This window comes from Corvus hawaiiensis, chromosome 3 (genome assembly GCF_020740725.1).
Source record: "Corvus hawaiiensis isolate bCorHaw1 chromosome 3, bCorHaw1.pri.cur, whole genome shotgun sequence".
Classification (NCBI taxonomy): domain Eukaryota; kingdom Metazoa; phylum Chordata; class Aves; order Passeriformes; family Corvidae; genus Corvus; species Corvus hawaiiensis.
The window spans coordinates 116,404,976-116,423,660 of NC_063215.1; the positions used below are offsets into that span (position 1 = coordinate 116,404,976).

Here is an 18,685-nt window from a genome sequence, read left to right on the forward strand (position 1 = left end):
AGCCAATGGAAAGAAAGAACTAATAACACCATAGCTCTAGATCAAGCCCATCATTTTCTGTCAGCTATCACAGTGATGCTACAGATCTGCCATAACCCAATTTCCTCCCCCAGGTCCTGCCTCCCCCAGATCCTGCCTCCCTGCCTTTAGATACTGCTCAGGAGCAGACTGACTGAGTGATTCATTCATGCTGGATGTTGGAGATGGCATCTACAGCAAGCCTGTCAGGGATCAGAGTGGGACTTGTCGTTGTTTTCCAGGAGGAGGTGGAGTGATCAGCAGAGCCGTGGTGGCTGGGGCTCGGTGGTAGCAGCCACCTGAGATCTTACAGAGCTGTCATCCCCTGGGAGTTACCCAGGCTGCAGCTTTGGGCCTGTAGGACTCTCTTCTGACAGTGGAAATACTTGATTTGCCTGTACTCTTCCCTTCCCTACCTGTTACAGTGGGGAAACTGCAACACGTGTATCAGACAACGAGGCCCGTGGAAAAGAAATATATATGGACAGATTCTTGATAGATGTTTCAGAGAGATGTTTATTTTCCAGCCGCATGGCCGGGGCTCTGCCGAGGAACTGCTCAATCACGGGACCCGAGGGTCCTTGCCTGCGCAGGGGAACACAAACCAACCAATGGGGAACGAGGCTGACCAGGGGCTCCCACCCCTCTGCAAGATGGCTTTAATTTGTATTATGGTGTCTTCCAGAGAGTTCAAGTTGTGAACATTTAACAAACACAGAAGTGAGTATATAACCTGTGACAGTAATGGGTATTAAACAGAAAGTAGTGGCTATTAAATGCTCCCCTTCTCTCTCACCTCACTGAACTGCTGGGTATATTATATTCCCCTTGCAGTTTACATTTTTAAGTGCAGTACTGCAAGTCCATGCAATTATTCCAGCTCTTCTGGCTCAACCTTTCAGCAAGGGATCTGCTCAGAACAGAGTGTTGCTTCCACCAGAAATAAGATTATAATTTTCCTTTCCTTGCCAAGTAGTTTTTCAATTAAAAAAAAAAAAAAAAGGGCTTATAAACTAGCAGAAAATAGTAAGATATTTTAATTAGGAAAGGGTGTGCTAGTACAGATAAAACTCCCCATGCTACCGTACATCTTTAGAATTCAGTCCAAACTCAGTGTCTCTCAGAGTTCAGGGATGCTCTGGGTACATTTCACCTCTAATTTTTCAATCAGTACTAGACATGTAAGTTCCAAAATGAAGGAAACTGATTTGCTTGAGTTACTTTTGGGGAGTAAGTAAAATGGATATGCTGGGTCCTTAATGACTGTCATATCCAGCTAATGAGTTATCAGTGTGGCTAAACAGCTGAAAGGGCACTCTGGCTGAGCAGTTCAGCTCCCACAGGCTCAGCTGAAACAAATCTGGTGCTGTATCATCATTTAAGCCACCTCATCTCTTCATTTTGACTACCAAAGTAGGCAGTGATCATGAAAAGTCCCCATTTTGGTACAGACTTACATTCAGAAGGATTCTATTCAGTCTGACTCTGGTTACTGTTTTCTCTAGCTTGCTTTTCTCTTAAGCCTTTAAAACAAGATACCTGCTCATTCTGCTTCTCCAAGACTTCTAAATGCTCAAGTTGAACTTTTTTCAACTGATCCATTTCCTTTGACTGCTTCATTGCCAGCTGTAATTGAGAGAAAATAGGGGGGGGGGGGGGGGGAGAGAGAATATAACACATTATTAACAAATAAAATAAAAACCTGCTTGGAAGATATACACATATATGGTGTCTTGCCCCATTTAGATGGCATGAAACATCAGAGGACACCTAGTATACCACCCAATCTTAAGAAAAGCTTAATACTAATTCTTTATTAATTGATATATACATATTGCACATAACACACAGACTTGGCAAACACACAGGAATGAACAGTAATTCTGTTAATTCAAAATAGCTTCATCTTGTACAGATGTCACATCTTTTATGCTACAAGTACGTAGAACAAAGCAAAGACAAAAATCTACTAGAGCTGGATTCTCACCACAGAGGAATGAAAAAGAATATGCAGAAACAGTGCTCAGTGACTTGTCAAAGTTATAGTTACCCTTTTTCTCTCTTCCAGGAACTTTTTTGTGTTGCTGCTGTTCAGTTCTCTGACTCGCCTGAAAAAATGCAAACGTTCTCCATGAAGACTCATTGGAAAAAAAGAAACCCAAAAGCTACAAACAATAGAGAGAATCACAAACTCTCAAGGCGTCTTTTGTCTTCTGATTATCTGTACCAGGTGGGACTAATGGCAAATTGTACATTCCCCTGGCTACACAACTTTACACTTAGAGATTTCCAAGTAAATTAGCAGTATGACTGAAGACTTGACTGTTGTGAATGAAGTTTGCTTTCCTTACTCAAGAGTGGTGGTCAAAACGTCAAAAAATTTTGTTTCATTAATTTGTGCATCCCTTGCTGCACTCTGCTGTCAGTTTTGGAATACAAAAAGTGCTGTGTGTCTTAGGAGTGGTAATGGAAAAAAATAATCTGATGATCACAAGCAAAGTTACACATATCAATACTGCAAGCTTCTTAAAGCTGCTATTTAAGCAAAAATATAAATATACAATTAATAGTTACATAAAATAACTGAAGCATCTCTTCCTAAGATTTCTGCCATGAAAGAGAACAAAAATAGTTCAAAAAGTTGAATCAGCCTGCAAACCAGAACTGCTTTCGGATCTGGGAACAGATTTATCTTGGAGTCATTAGTGAGGTCTGACACAACAAAGCAAACAGTTACCAAGGGCTCTGACAACTCATCCTCCTGATGAGCTGGGAGTGTGCAGCACTCAAGGGACTTGGTTCAGCCGGAACAGGTTCAGGCTTTGGTATCAAAATAGCCCAGTGCCAAGGAAGGGATGTAAAAAAGGAAAGAATGAGCCAGATGGCAAGGCCAAAGTGAAGGGGAAACCCCAAAGGCTTATGAGACATCATCGTGTACATTCTGCTTTTACTCCCTTCTCAGGCCCTCATTTCACTGAAAAAGCAGGAAAGTATAATGCTCTTGAAGTACAATAATTTAAATGTAATAGTGTGATTAGACCTACTCTAGTTAGTCAAAGATGTTCTGGGCCTCAGAGTTATTAAAAGGATAACTATGAGAAAATCACCATTTTTTCCTAAAATTGTCATCTAAAAATATATCCAGCACAGTCATTAGACCTTGTTTCCATACATAAAAGCATGGTTTTAATAGAATTAACCCATTACTTCCCTTATCAGGAAATGATACTCACCTCTCTCTTTCAGCTTTGTTTTTGATAGATTTGTCCTGGCTTATGGCTTTGCTGTTCTCCATCGATATTTTAGCCTGGTTGGCACGCATCTCCTTGCTTTCCCTGGGCAAAACCAAACAAAGTCATTAATGCTTAAGATACAACAGTTGTGGAGGTTTGGGTTCCTCTACACTGTGGTTACTTTTTCCTTGACGAGTTAAGGAAGAGGAAAAAACAAACAACATGAAAATTCCCTTCCTTTGGGGGGAATTTACACAGCTTGAGCAGGCATCCAGAAATCTCCATTTATTCCAGGGAATATAATCTGAAAGACCCATTTAAAGCATTTTTACACTTTGAATATAGTAAAAAGGTATAAACCACTCTCTTTTCTCCCTATTATACGCGTTGTCCTAATATGAGCTACTGTCAGATACTGAGAAAATGCAATTTATCTTTTAGAACTGCCTAAAAAATTTACAAATCCTGCACTCAGAAGGTATCAGCAGTATCAACAGTAATAATATTTGCTAGTTGTGCTATGAGCTGACAGACTTCCTTTTAAATCTTCTACTTTGGGCCTGAGGAGAGCCCTTTGGGCCTGAAAAAGAGTGATTTAGGCCATGGTCAGGCTGGTGTTTCATTTCTCCTTCTGGCTCAGTGAACCTTTTAGCCTTTTCTGTGAAATGAGAGAGCTTTTTAAATTTTTTTATTAAAGAAGTGTGATGCCTTTTTTGTTTTTTGCCTCCAAGAGTTCATAAGGCAAAGCATTTCCTGAACACAGAGTTAAAAGCAGTGGTATCACAGCAAAAATTAGTCTGGGTTCTAAAAAAATGATGTGTTGAGAGCACATTTCATTCCAACAGTTCTTTCTCCAAATAAAAGCTTTTATTTTCTATACTGAAATTGAAGTGATTTTCAAGCACACTGTCTTAAGAGGAGTGCTGAAATAATTTATTTTGATTACTGTGCTGAAGGATATGAAAAAAGTTGGTGGAGGTGTTCAAACTGACTTAGCCTGTTTGCATCAGATACAATTTTAGAGTGAAAGAAGTTAAGAGGATTAGAGGACTACTGTGCATCACTGATGATTTAGAAATGAGGCACTGGCCACGGAGGTGGCTGAAAGGGCCAACAAATCACATTGTCTCCAGGAAAAACACTCTCCCTCCCACAAGCAGTGGTGATTCCTGGAGCCAGAGGTAACTGGAAGAAGTGGATAAGCCAGGATGGTAAAGAAAATAAGAAAAAAAGGATTCTGAAATTGTGGCACTGCAAGATTTAGCTGCTGATTCCCCACTGGGTCATAGTGACTGCACCTCTGAAATTTATACAAACATGTATTTTGAAGGGATACTTAACTTTAAGCATGTAAGTCTATCCTTGGAATTTATATATACATATTTAGATGACATCGAAGTGCATTAACATGTTATTTTCTGACACCAGTATTGTTTGAATAAATAGAAATCTCTTCTTCTGTTAAAAAAACCCACTACACAATTTTTCTCTCTCTCAGGTTATTTTATCTGGAGTACATAATGCTTGTGAACAACAGCCTCATGTCCCCAATTTCTGAACTGCTGCAGGATCACCACATCCAGATCAGTCAAGGTAACTCAGGCTGGGGAGGCAGGGGGCTCAGCACCCCTGGAGCTCAATAAGCTTCAGGTTTTTAGCAGTATCTGCTGCCTTCTGCTTTGTTTTTAAATGAGCTCAAAGCACAGACAGTAATTGCTTTTTGTGCTGCACATGGAGGGAAAGCACCTTCCCTACAGCAGGCAACTGCATCATTTTAGATTATTGATCTCTGCTACCAGCCCTGTGCCCTCTGTTGTGATATCCAACTCATTACCCAGCTCAGAGAGAGGGAAGTGGTAAGAACAGCCTGCTGAGAGCCTGCTCCACCTCCCACACTGCCCTCACACAGATCCCTTTTTTCCTGTGGATATACCTGAATTGTCTCCTGGCCTCTACAGATAAATGCATTTATGTCTTCCTACACACAACGTATTACATTAAAAAGTTTGCAAATTATGAAGTGTGAAGTCTCTTTGGGGCATTATTATTCACATGTCAGTATTTCACAGTCCAAATGCTCCTAAAATATTCATAGATTCAGACACAGTCTTAAATTAGTTTTAAACAGGAAAGTCCCCTGTCTGCACATTTAGGACTGCCACACAAACTCCCAAATAAGCAGGAACACACTAAATTGCAATGAATAAAGCAGAAAGAATATTGAAGGTTGTTACTCCTGGGACAGCTGAACAAAAGAAGTTCTCAGGATTTATCAGGATGTAGATTTTCAGATCTGGTTCTTAGTAGCTTTAAACACAGAGCAATATATGGACTGAACACAGATGATTTGTAATATGAAAGCAAAATCCATTGCTAATATAAGAATCATAGACAAGAAATGATGGAGGGCTATTTAAACAACATACAGATACAGAAATTCTACACCCAAATACTAAAACTGTGAGGGAAAAAAAACTTATAAAAAAATGTAAGTTTTGCCTTAATGTATATCTAATGACAGCTTCTAGCAAAGTTAAGAGAACATGGAAATACATATGGAAAACAAAAAATTTACTTTCCCAGGCCATATATTAGTAAATTATCTTCCAAGCATTCTGATGAATTTCCAGTAGGATAGAAAAAAAGACTCAAAAAAGAAAGTGATGTGATTTCCTGGGCTGATGCAGCCAAGTATGATTTAGAGGTACAGCACCAAGGACTGCACCTTCCTCTGGCTAATAACTTTTGAATGATGAATTTTAATAATAATTTAATATTAATTAATAATTAATATTATAATTTAAACAATAATTTAATAATTAAAAATTTAATTTTTGGACTTCATATTTGACTGGATGTGTTTTGCAGGTCAGCTTGAATAGATGGGCTAACACAGAGATTAACATAAAGATGAACTCAGTACAAGCCTTTTGCTGGGACAATTCTCTGTTGGATGGAAAGCTTGCAGGTCCCAGCATGTGTTCTCTCTGATGCAAAGATAAGCTGTTTTTTCACTCAGGAATTTAAAAAAATAATTTCAATTCCTTCTTCAAATGTGATTTATTTATTTCTTCTCCCCCACGCTTTTTATGTGAAAGGTGCTGAAGACAATTACCTATGAATCTACATATGTATGAATATATATGTGTATGTGTATGCACAAATTTTATGTTCATATGCTTTTAGGCTGCTCTGAATAATAGAATATAGGATAAAAAAATGATTCCTCTACTTACCACCACTTTTAGCACTGTGACTATGATGTGTATTTAATTTTATTTGATTTCAAATAGGCAGGACGGTTAATTACAAAAGCAGTAGTGTCATGTAGCATCTTCTGGGTGATTATAGCAGGATATTGTAGATAACACATCAGTCTAATGTAGCTTATCCTGCAAACCCTTTAGACCTCATTTTTCATGGATCTGTCTTATAAGCCACCAGTGCTATAAACATGAGTCCACAGCTGACAGCAACTCCAAAGGATATTTCCGTATTTGATACTTCTCAGTTTCCAGCCTTTCAGTTGAAGTTCCTGGGTAAAGCCAGTGCAAACTACCAATGCTTCATCACCCCTGCTGCCTTTAATGAGGTTCAGATGATTTAAACCAGCTAAGAAGCCCACTCCTACATCTACCTGTTGGAGGTTAGGATTTTTCCTTTTTTTTCTTTCTCTCAGGGAATTTTGTCCCATTTGTTGCTAAGAGACGATAACGACCCGTACTTATGAGAGACAAAAGAAGCGGCCAAGGTGGGGGGAAGGGTGCAGCTGCACTCTCGTAGTTATGGGGCTTTTCTCTTGGGAAGGGCAGAGATACCTCGAGATTTTGGCTGGAGGGTGAGGGGCTGGGCTTGGCTCCTATCGCTCTTGGGATCAAAGGGGAGACAGGCTGTGGTTGCTGTGGGGAGAATGTGCCACCACTGCGGGGTTCCGTCTCCTACTGTCCTCTCCTACCACGAGTGAAGCTCCGCTCGTAAGAGCGGCCATTGCACTGGGACCTTACGAACACCCGATCTCACCAGAAAGGATCCTCACCACCTACTGCGGTGCCTCAGGGGAAAACCCGGGACCCTGAGCCCCTCCCGCCTCTGCCCAGCCCCGCTGCTTCTCTGCCGCTGCTCCGGGTTTTTGGCTACACTATAACACCGCACCCCCTGCCTGCCGGGACACCCCACGGCTCCTGCTACAGCTGTGGAGTTTCTGATACATCTCCTTTGATACCCCGGGTGTGCCCGCCTCTGCCATTCCAGCCGCTGCTCCAAGGTTCCTGCTACAGCTCATTTTCGCCATGCGGAGGGGCATCGGGACCAGCTACCCACCGTGAGTTTATAAAGGAAGCCCCTTTTCTATCTCTTCCACCGCCGCGCCCGCCATTACCCCGTGAGGGAGATGCGGCCGAGCTCGCGCCACAGCGCCCCCTGCAGGCGCGGGGAACCATCGCAGCCGCCCTGCCCGGCCGGGAGCCCCCAGCGCCCCTGCCGGCTGTGAGCGGAACTGCACCGAAGGGGAAACCACCTGCAGCCGAGAGAGGCTGGTGCTGGGCTGCTGCTCTGTTTGCTGCTGCTGTTGCTGCCAGAGTTGGTGGTGTTTGTTTGCCTTGTTTTATATATATATATATATTAGTAAAGAACTGCCATTCCTTTTCCCATATCTTTGCCTGAAAGCCCCGTAATTTCAGAGTTACAGTAATTTGGAGGGAAGGGGGTCACATTTTCTGTTCTAAGAGAGGTTCTCACCTTCCTTAGCAGACACCTGTCTTTCAAACCAGGACACTACCTAAACCTTCTATGGTCACTTCTTTTACTTCTATCGTGCATTCAGCCCAGTGCCTTTGGCAGCAGTACAGGAGCTGTCAATGCAAAAAACTACAGCATTACACAGAGCAAACCTAAACCAAGCCCTCATTATTAGGCAGCACTGCCCTGCTCACCTGTCATGGGAAAATTTGAGCTGCTGGGTTTGTTGTTCATGAGCATTAATGAGCAGTTTCTTCAGTAGTTCACACTGCTGGTTCAAGTGCAAGTCGCGGATTTCCTGCTCCTCGGCACTGTGCGTGTTGATCATCTCCGACCATTCCTTGGTGTGCTGAGCCACGATCTCTTTGACCTGTGGGAAGGTAACACCAGCTTTGTTAGAAGCTCCCAGATGGAGCAGCTCTTCCTGCTGCTGAAGGTGATGTAAAGACAATCATGAAACAGGTTCTAAAGAACACAGCTAAATTATGAAAAAGGAAGTTGCATAAATGAAGTTGCTTCACAGATAGCAAAGCCACTGAGGACACTGCTGGGTGGTATAAAAAACAGATGTAAACCAAACCTTACTATTAGGACACTATTATCTAAAGTGCCCTGAATAGACTGTCTGAATAAATAGGCTCTTCACTGTACTACCATTGTTTTAAAACCTTCTCTAACACCGAGTTAATAATAAAACAGTTTCACACTTTTGTTGCCAAGAAATATATATATATCTTAAAAGTACTGAACTTAACAATGGCAAAACCTAGTGAGCAGGATTTCTCTGAGGGCTTAAAGATAGCCTTTGATTTTGTGGAGACAGTTTCACAAACACAGAGCGTTTCCAGAGAAATCCTGTATTTAGTACAACCTGACTCTGAAGATGGTCTACGTATCTTTGTTTTATATTCATTAAGTCAGCAGGGAATCTGACAAGTATTCTTCTCTTGCTTATCTCCCAAGACTCACATGAATAATGAGATTAAAGTTTTGGAATGTTCCCAAGAGACAGTATTAAGAAGTCTAAATCACCAGAGTGGTTATTATAATAATATATCACACTCACTGATTTTGAAAAGAAGCTAATAGAAAGATATGTTTTATTAACCTTTAATAATTATCTTTGGGTGTTTTGACATGTTATCCTACTTTTCCATAAATGGTATACAAAATGTGCCCCCCAATAAATCCATTTTCAGGCACTCATTTCAACTGCAACCAATAACATCTGGGTCATCTTCTGCGAAAGCAAACTGGATCCTTTCTATCAAAAATTGCCATAATTTTGCTTAGAAAGTGAGAGAATGATGCCAGTATTTTAGCTGGGGTTTGCATAATGAGGAACAGATTGTCTTGCACACAGTGGTGAAGGTGAAAAAAGTGGAGATTTTATCAGCCCCATTTTCCATTCTGCCCCAGAGAGGCTCCTCTGAAGGTGATGCCTGAGATGCCTCTTACCTAAAGCTCATGTTGCTTAATAAAGAGGGAATCTAATGAAATAAAGAAGTGAGTAATTCTGGAACAGATCAGGATGACTACCACTACTTGAAAGCCAGATCTGCACTTAACTATAGCTAAATTGTGGTCTCATATCAAAACTGATACATGCAGCTGATAGAGAGCAACCTGGAGTTTTCTACAGAGAACAACAAAAGCCTTGTGAGGCAGAAGTTGGTATGACTAAGACAGGCCCAATTCCATCAGGGGGTTTAAGAGTCAGTGTGCCTCCAGCAAAATGAGCCATGCTTATTTTTGTGCATGTGGGGAAGTATACTACTAAGCCCAGAGCCTGTCAACTATGAAATTATATGAAGGATGTGGTGCAGTTTGTGGGAGTAGTATTTTTAATAAGGTGTTCATAAGTACTGCCTTCAGAGCCAGAAAAATACGAGGATTCAGTTTTAAAATGAGTAAAAATAAATGCTTGGATGTTGTGAAGGAAGAAAGACTAACTTTTCAGGTGGAGTTTTTGAGAGGCTCAGGGACAGACACTCCAGCTCACCCCTGGCACCACCTAGGGCACTTTAGTTTGGGCCAAGTTTAGCCCAAGCTCCTTGAACCACTGGTGTGAAAAGGTGAGCAATTCCAAAGCAGGATTTATCACTTAGATACTCTCTGCCTCTCTTATATCTGCAGGGCCTCAAGCACCAAGACACTTGAGTTAGGTTGCATGAATCTCCTCTCAACAGTGAGACCTCATTTGGCTTACCAACCCCCAGGGAGACCTAGGATGAACTTAGGAGAGCTAGAAGTCATGGCTGAAGGTTTTAGGAAAACACGTTCCTTATTTATATTCAATGCAGAGTTTCCAGATGGAGTCAGCTCTATCCACAATTTGAATAAAAAATGGTGTAGGTAGATCAGTCCAAAATCCTGGGTGTAATTTGGAGCACAGCAGCAAAGGGACTGTGCCTTCAGAAAACTCCCACAGTCACAGTGTTAGAAATTATTAATATTTCAAAAAGACAAGTGCTGTGACGTGGCCCAGGGAGCAGGAGGTCAAGTGTTCACCACCACCACAGGCATTCCAGGAAACAAAGAAGAGTTTGCTTTTATTTAAAGCCTCCTTACGCTGTAGAGAAAATGCAAAATGAACTTTGCATGAAAGACAAAGCATGACAATAAAATAGTGAAATAAATACTGGAAGCCATGGTGAAAGCAAGTATTTTGTGACTTTGTTGCAAAGAGTTTACAAAGCCCAAACAAATACAGAGGAACAAAGACTCAAGGGCTCATTGCAAATGAATAATGTGATAATTGTTTTTAAATGGTGAATGCTATAAACCACAGAGGAACTTGAAGGCAGGAATTCTGACTCTCAAGTACACTGATACCAAAGAATCATGTAACTTCTCATAGAATTATTGAGTCCAACTCCCGAAGAAAAACCCTGCAAGGTGACAGTGTGGTAATACTTAGATAAAGTATTTAATCTAAGAAGGAAGTAATAATCAGAAAAACACGCTGCCTGTGTTCATGGACAGATGTGCTGTGATGTGCTGCTAATTCCAGAAGCAGCAAGCAGTCTAAGAAGCAGATACACCTCCTTGTAAAACGAGCTTTTCTCTAGGGATGTGAGAGACAGAGAAGGTTTCTTTTATTACACATCCACCAAGGCAGAAGTCTCATTTCAGGTACAGCAAGATATAACCTGATGAGAAGGCTGTAAGGGATGTACCAAACACCAGTAACAGACTTTAAATACCCAATTTGACTCAGATTCCGAACAGCTTAGAACTCATGGCCATTAAATCATCTGAAATCCAATTTTGCTGCAGATCTGTGATACACTTCAAAGTTCAGCTGTAGTAAATTCAGAGAATATCCCTGCTTTTCTCCGATTTATTAGCAGCATAGTTGAAATGACTATTTAATTTTCACTGGGCTGCACTCTTGTCCTACTTTCTCCTATTAAGGCAGTGTTGCTCGTCCTAAAGGATAGGAAAAATAACCATCAGCTAACTTCTCTCTTTCCTGTTCTGCAGACTGTCTTTGCAAGCCTGTCCTTTCATCTGTTCCTACACTGGGCCTAAGAGACTAATTAAAATCCTGATAAGGAACCTTCTTTTGCACAGCATATATGCAAGAAATTTGTTTAGCAACTAAATTCAAGCAGGAATGATCTTTGAAGTAATCTTTCCTTTATTTTCTTTTCATCCTCTGCCTGCTTGATATTGGGACCTACTTTCCTAATGCAGGGGAGTAATTTGCATTTGCTAGGTTAATTGTGTGTGAAGTACACGTTGGGACATTCAGATTTAATTTCAATATTCTATGTCAAACTCGGGCTGGATGTTTCCTCGTGACAGGAGTAGTTTTGTAGATGAAAAGGTCTCTTTGGTGCCAAAGGTGTGTACAGGCACATTGTGGCACAGAGCTGTACTGGAGGACATGAGCTGTAATTAAAGATGAATTGTGTTCCAATCTGATATCAAAATTAGTGGGCCAAATGCTGAGAAATGCTGAACAACTGTTAATTAATCAAACTCCTAGTATATCAGTGTAATGCATTCAGCATCTCAGAATTTAATCTACTTTAATTGCACCTACCTTCATCTAAGATAAAAGTTAATTTCCCTATGGTCTTGAGCACTGTTTTCCAACCTGTTGCTTGCAAACCTTTGAATGATCTCCAGGAATAATTCAAGGGCCCACACACAGCAGTTGAAACAAAAGAGGTTGGTAAATAATCTGGGCAATTTTGATGGAACCACAGTGAGCAGGACATTGAAAATCATTAGAGGAAGCTTCAGAGGGGGATGACTTGCAGAGGAGGTCTTTGGGAATTATCCAATAATCAGAAGCTTGGAATTTCAAGTCTTACACTGAAGTCTTACAGTTCAAATCTTACCGTTAAGTCTCCTTTCAAGATGTCATCCTAGAACCTGACATGGGAGTGGACAAGAAAATCAATCTTTTTTTCCAGGTATGGATTAAATTGAAGGCAACCAGTTTGAAAGCAGGATTTTGAAAGGAACAGGGCTCAGAAACAGAATATATTTGTGGAAAGGGAGAACATGAGTCACATTTATTGGATTTGGAAGATTAATGAACATTTGGATGTTCCTTGTGTACAAATGACACTTAACTCCAGACTGTGAGTGACATAGGTGAGAGAGAGATCAGAGCAAAGACATTTCTATGTAATGTAACTTCAAATGAGTTTTGGAGCTTATGTCTGGATGATTGGGAGCCAGTGCTCCTCAGAGAGTTTGTTTCACTGAGAGAGGAATAAATTTTTTATTTTTTAAGTTAACTTTTATTTTAGGAAAGGGTTCTGGACTTTTCATAGGGGAAGAAGATAGGGAGATAAGACAGTACTTTAGGTTTTATTCCTGGGGGTGGGGTTGCTACATCTACAACTGAGAGGGCAGCAACAAGAACGCAAACTTTGTTTAGAAAACCAAGATTTTCTCCACATGAAATAATAAAACCAAAGACTGAAGTTAAAAAAAGGCAAGATGAAAAGTTATTCTAGCCTCAAAGATGGCTGTGTTTGTGTGAATTTTCTGTTCTTGTCTGATTCTTTTTACAGGTTATAGATTTCACTGAGGTCAGTCTCCAGTACTGCCCTCTCTCCAGATGATTTTGTACATGGATGAGCCTTCTGGTGTCCCAGCCACCCTCTAGTCTGGATAGCTTTCAAAAACATGTCAAAAAGTCCTGGATAAGACTTCCAAAGGAAATAGGGAGTCAGTGAACACAGTAGTGGGATGGAAGTACAGAGGAAACAGCTCTGAGCAACTCCATGTGAGCCATGACCTTGAGACCAGCTTTTCCAAATTAGCTGAGATTGAGTCCCAGGGCACTTTTATTCTCCAGGACCTTGTAGAAAACAAAGCAACGAAGCAATGGGGAAAAAAATCCCCACTAGAAGTAAGAAGGCATTTGGCTCAAGAGCAACTTGGAGTCCTCATTCCCTAAGAAACAGATTACCAAGGCCACGGCGACAATGACGGAAAATGAAATAGAAGCTTCTTTATGTATGTATTTTGGGAATGTATTTAGCATCCAAATTTCATATAACACACATTCTCTTTGTTTAACTAGAGCTGACACAAATGACCAGTTTCACTTCACGAGGCACAAATATGGCTCTTTCTTCAAAAATTTCAAAACAGCAGGAAATTCGTGCTGCTTTAAAAAATTTTTTTAAGGAACACTTTTAGACACTCAATTACTCCCATTCTTTTCAACATGTTATTATTGCTGAAAATGATTCATATGCTTCCAAGGAAATTAACTACCACTTGGGTCTCAAATCTCTCTTTCAGAAGTTGCATGTGTTAAAATTGGCTGTTTGCTTACCTTAGATTTGTGATCTGATGTTAGTGTCTGAATTTTAATTTCCGTTTCTTTCTTCAATTCAACACAATTACTTCCTCTAAAAACAAAAGGAAAATCGCAAATGTGTGCCACAAGTTAAACATCTCCCCATTCAGTCAGCTCTTACTAATTAAAATGTTAATCAAAGTTGAAGTGCTGCACAGTATTGGAATGAAATTATTTCTTCTGGCAATTCATTCACAACTTACAAAATATTGTTGGATTAATGATCATTCAATTCAAACACCACATGATTAATTCTAGATTGGCCCAGCAATTATTCTGTTGCTGAGGATGTGTCAGGCATCTCCATTTATGATACTTGGGGTTCCTTTTCCAGGCTTAAAATACCTTGCCAAGAGAAACCAGTTTCTGCCTGAAAACTTACAGGCCTATTCAGTGCCTTGCCATGATTTTAGACTCTGTTTTAAAAGTAATTTTGTTACTTATATTTAGTTGGAGGCAGAGGAAACAAAGTCATTTGAATAATTACCTGCCAGGGTGATTTGGGTGTACTAAATTTGAACACCTATAGAAAGTGTAAGTGTCCCTCTGTGAGAATAGGTGAATGGGCTGCAAAGGAGGGGCCTGGAATAAAACAGTATCTTGAGAGACCTCTGTTTGGACACCACTGTAACGTTTTTGTGTTGGATTATCCACTAATGTAAAGTGATGCAGCTCCACTGTCTGGACAGGGACACATTCATTTATCAGCTGCAGCTGGCCCTAATAAGGAAGGTCATTGCTTGACTGCAGGAACATTAATCCATGTTTGCTCCAGAAAAGGAGATTTATGAAACTCTTAACAAGTTTAAATCCTATTTTCATATCAAAGTACTGCTAAACTTACGGAAATTAGCAGAAAATTTTACCATCAAACAACACCAGGAAAGCCCTTACTGAAAATAGTGTGGTGTGTCTTGTTTTCCAAGGTCCAGCAGTCATTTATTTTCTAGCCACAGCAAGGGAAATTGTGTAGATGTTTCTAGCACTGATTTGACACTTTGGAAGCAATCTAAAGTCAGAGAGAGAGGTTCTGACTGCTGTTACCACTGCCTGAAAAACCCAACAGCTAAAAGAGATGTGTTCTTTGATCACACTGTGATCAGGGTGCGGCTGTAATGCAATATCTGATTTGTTGATCAGTATGAAAGACACTGATTCTTTGGCGTGAATCAGACACGCTTTATCCCAAAATAGCCTAATTAGTTCAATCATTGGACTCTTCAGAATACCAGACATCCAAACTGATCCCTTCTCTGGAAACGCAGCTTTCATCATATCCCAAGGCAACTTCCAGCGAGTTTGGACACTGGGCATAATGGGAATTGCCCCCAGCTGCCGTGGCAGAGTCCATGGTTGAACCATGGAGTCACAGCTGGGAACAAATACCCAGGGACAGCCCAGCCCAGTGTCACCTACCCATGCTCACACAAACAGATACACTTGGATTTCTGAACAGTCCCAATGAATCAGAAGGATCTTTATGTGCCCTGATTTTAATTCAGAGTGGGAGCACAACCATACCTATCCCCATATGCCTCTCTGAGATTTGCAAGCATCTGAAGTGTATGACAGAAATAGCACAGGGAGCAAAACCCTGTCCATCTGTCAGTGAATTAGCATGTGATTAAAAAATCCTACTTTGCTGAACAATATGCAGTTGGCATTTGTCACACCATGTGGCAGAAATGGACCACAAAAAAACCTGCACGACAAGATCAGAAGAGAAAGTTGTCTTTACACCTATCAAAGGCCTTTTTGTCAGGAAATAATCTGACAATTTCAATATGAATGCCTTGAAAACACGTTTAACAAGTTCTCTTAAAACTTTTATTGCTTGCAAATGCTCCGGAATGATAGCCAAGGAAGTGGAGCTTTTCCTGTACTCACTGAACCCAGGACTCTGGCTTCATCAGAGCATTTAATAAGTTCAGTAAAATTTATAAATGTCAACCAATGTGTTCACTTGTACGCATGTCCTTTAACACACTGCACAGCTAGGGTGGGCATAAGTACCTTGCAGAGTGGGCTTTCAGGGCTCACCCCGAAGGAAGCCCTTTAAATATTTTGCTATGGCATTAAAAAGGGTTTTCACAGGAAGTCTGTGTTGATACTGATTTTGATTTGGCTGCTAATTAGATGCCAAAAGGTAGTCCTGTAACACTGAAAGAGCCATCAGGTGACTAAGAGCTCTGGAGTCCATGGAAACTATGGAACCATGGTAAGGAACAGTATTTGGCTTTGCATTGGAGCTGCTTCTGGAGTGGTCATTTCCAATTTTAACTCCTAACAGGAAACTTATCATAAAGGCTTTGGTGTCCATGGAAGAAGCGTTATAAAATTAAGAAAAGATGCTGCAAGTAGCCAATGAAGTGACCTCAAACTGGGAATCAAATTATCAACTGCTTTGATACTTGTCCCATTTTGGGGTACTCTGGACAGCATTGTTATCCAGAGCTTCCCAATATTTATTGCACAGAGCCAGCCATTTCCACCTTTAACTTCCTGGCACACCTTCCTTGGCTGTTTAGTCTGGACAGGCAGAGGCATTGGCTCCTTCTCAGGCCAACAGGAGCACTGAGATTCTTAAATACCAGAGCACAGGGAAACCTTTCTGCCCCCACAAGAATTATGGTGCAATGCCCAGAGTTCACTTCTCTGCCCCTGGAATAAATAACCTGACTGTAATTAAAACTCCAGCTATATCAGTAACGTTCTGCTGTGTTGTATTCTATGAAATTGAATCAAAGCCACATTAAATCTATCAGTCCTGCAGTTTTCCCCTCTCTGTTTGGAGTAGTGGTAATTTTCTGGAAGAAGCTCCTTGGATTAGAAGTATTTGTGTGCTTACAGTTCTCCTGTCTTGGACAAAAAGAAGTACAGCATGAACTGCGAGCTTTCAGTAATTTAGTGAGGAGAATTCTCCTTTCCTTGTTTACTTCTGACAGTTCTGTTTCTGTTCCTTTGCCAGATTGCAACGTGCACACTCAAAAACCCACCACCGTTCCAAATAATTTACAGAAAAAGTACTCTTGGAAGATTCAAGGCCAAACAGGCAGCTATGTTCAGTATTCAGTGAGTGAGTTGCTGCCAGCTGTTGTTGCCAGATGACAACAATATGAAATTAAGAGCAACTATTAGCATAGCTGGATATGGAACTAAAGTAATTCCTGCTGTCTCAATGAAATTCCAGTGACAGGGTGAAAGGTGGAGAGGAGAAACTGCTGCCAGATGAGCAGCAAGGCAACAGCAGGTCCTGCTACTTAATTCCAAATTAGAATTAGACATTTTATTAAAGTCATCAGCATCTTCCAGGAACCTTTCTGGGACAAGCAGGAGATCCACACAGATAATATCCCAGGCCATCAGCTTGTGCAAATCAAAACAGCTCTACTCAAGTCAAAGGAGTAAGACTGATTTATCCCACCTGAGCATCTGTAGGTTTTTTGTCAAAAAGAAACTTCAACTCAACAGCACGGCAAAAGTCTATTATTTTCAAACATTCAAGATTTAAAAGCCAGCTTTTCCCCTAAAATCAAATCATTGCTGCTTTCTGGTCATTAGGGCTGTTGAGGACCTTAGTCTGCTCTCATGGAACACGACAGTGACATTCCCTGGGGAGTGCAGTGTGACCAGACCAGATCAGACCACAGAAATAAAAATTTGCGACAACTCCTTCGCTTTTAATTTTAAAATTCTGATAGCAGAAGACTAGAGAAAGGCAGAGTGAGTCCCATATTTATGAGCTAGGCTCATTCTCAGGTTGATGTAGGATGCTGACTCAAGCTGCAATGAATGCTTTTTATGAATGCTTTATTCCAAACCACAAAGCATAAGATATCAAATCTATTTCAAGTCTAAAGAAAAATAATTTAATATAATCTCTTACCCCTTCTTCTTCATCGCCTTCTCTAACATTTTCTCGTATGATACCTTTTCTTTATCATATTGGGCCACTATTTTGTCAATTTGTGTGCAGTGCAACTTCTGCATGGCGCTGTGCTCCTGGAAAACAGTAGGACCTTACCATTAGGTTGCTAGATTTTTGACGTTCAATTTTCTTATAAGAAAGAAATATCAGTGTAAGAAATACCAGACAACTCTGACAATGGAATTTAATCTGGTCTAGATGTGTGGTATTAAACATTCCAGGTATTCCACCACAAGCACCAAAACATTTCTCCTTTGTTAGAAAAATTAAAACCTGCAGTGAACCATAAAAATATGGTACATTTTGAGACAAAGTAATGATGGAAAAGAAGGAATAAATGGAATAAATTGGAGTAAATGTCCATTTAAGTGCAATTCTGAAGACCTGGCCCATGGCCCCCAGTGACTGCAGCACTCTTATCATTAAGAAATCCCACCTTGTGGCAGAGCTTTTCCTTTAGCAAGCAACAGCAAGCTGTGCAATACAACTTAACTTTATATTCTCCTTTATCTGAACAGCAGCTCATAATGATGCAAATATTTGACCAGCACGGAGAGCACCAAATATTGAATTTACACTACAGTAGGAAAAATGGTTCTTTCATTTATGTTATTTTATTAATACCCAATTGCCCTGCATTTTATCTAATTGTGGCAAAAAGAACCTCATTAATTAATATGGCTTCATCCAGGACTTTATCTCTATTTTTTTACAGCTCTTTTTGCATCTGTTCTACACTTGCTGTTCTACTGCTCTTTATTATTATTTTCTACACACCTTTGCCTTATCACTGTTTCTTCCTCTAAAAATGCTAATTAAATACTTTTACACTCACTTTTACCAAAACATTAATACAAATGCTGCAATGCTTTTAAAAATCTAGTACTGGGCTGTACCCCAGCACGCCAGCATCTGCCAAGCACTTCCCTAGGGAAC

General features: G+C 40.5%; 1 protein-coding gene across 6 annotated transcripts in view; it reads right to left on the reverse strand.

The window, feature by feature from the left end:
- The window catches only part of PLCB4 (phospholipase C beta 4), a 187,666-nt gene that overhangs the window by 5,343 nt on the left and 163,638 nt on the right, over positions 1-18,685 (reverse strand). For all 6 annotated transcript variants that reach the window (XM_048297152.1, XM_048297150.1, XM_048297151.1 and 3 more), the window contains 6 exons: positions 17,708-17,823; positions 13,798-13,873; positions 8,183-8,358; positions 3,252-3,353; positions 2,069-2,126; positions 1,558-1,644 (listed from right to left, as the gene is read on the reverse strand). In XM_048297152.1, coding sequence (XP_048153109.1) covers positions 1,558-1,644; positions 2,069-2,126; positions 3,252-3,353; positions 8,183-8,358; positions 13,798-13,873; positions 17,708-17,823 — 615 coding nt within the window. The remainder of the gene's footprint in view (positions 1-1,557; positions 1,645-2,068; positions 2,127-3,251; positions 3,354-8,182; positions 8,359-13,797; positions 13,874-17,707; positions 17,824-18,685) is intronic.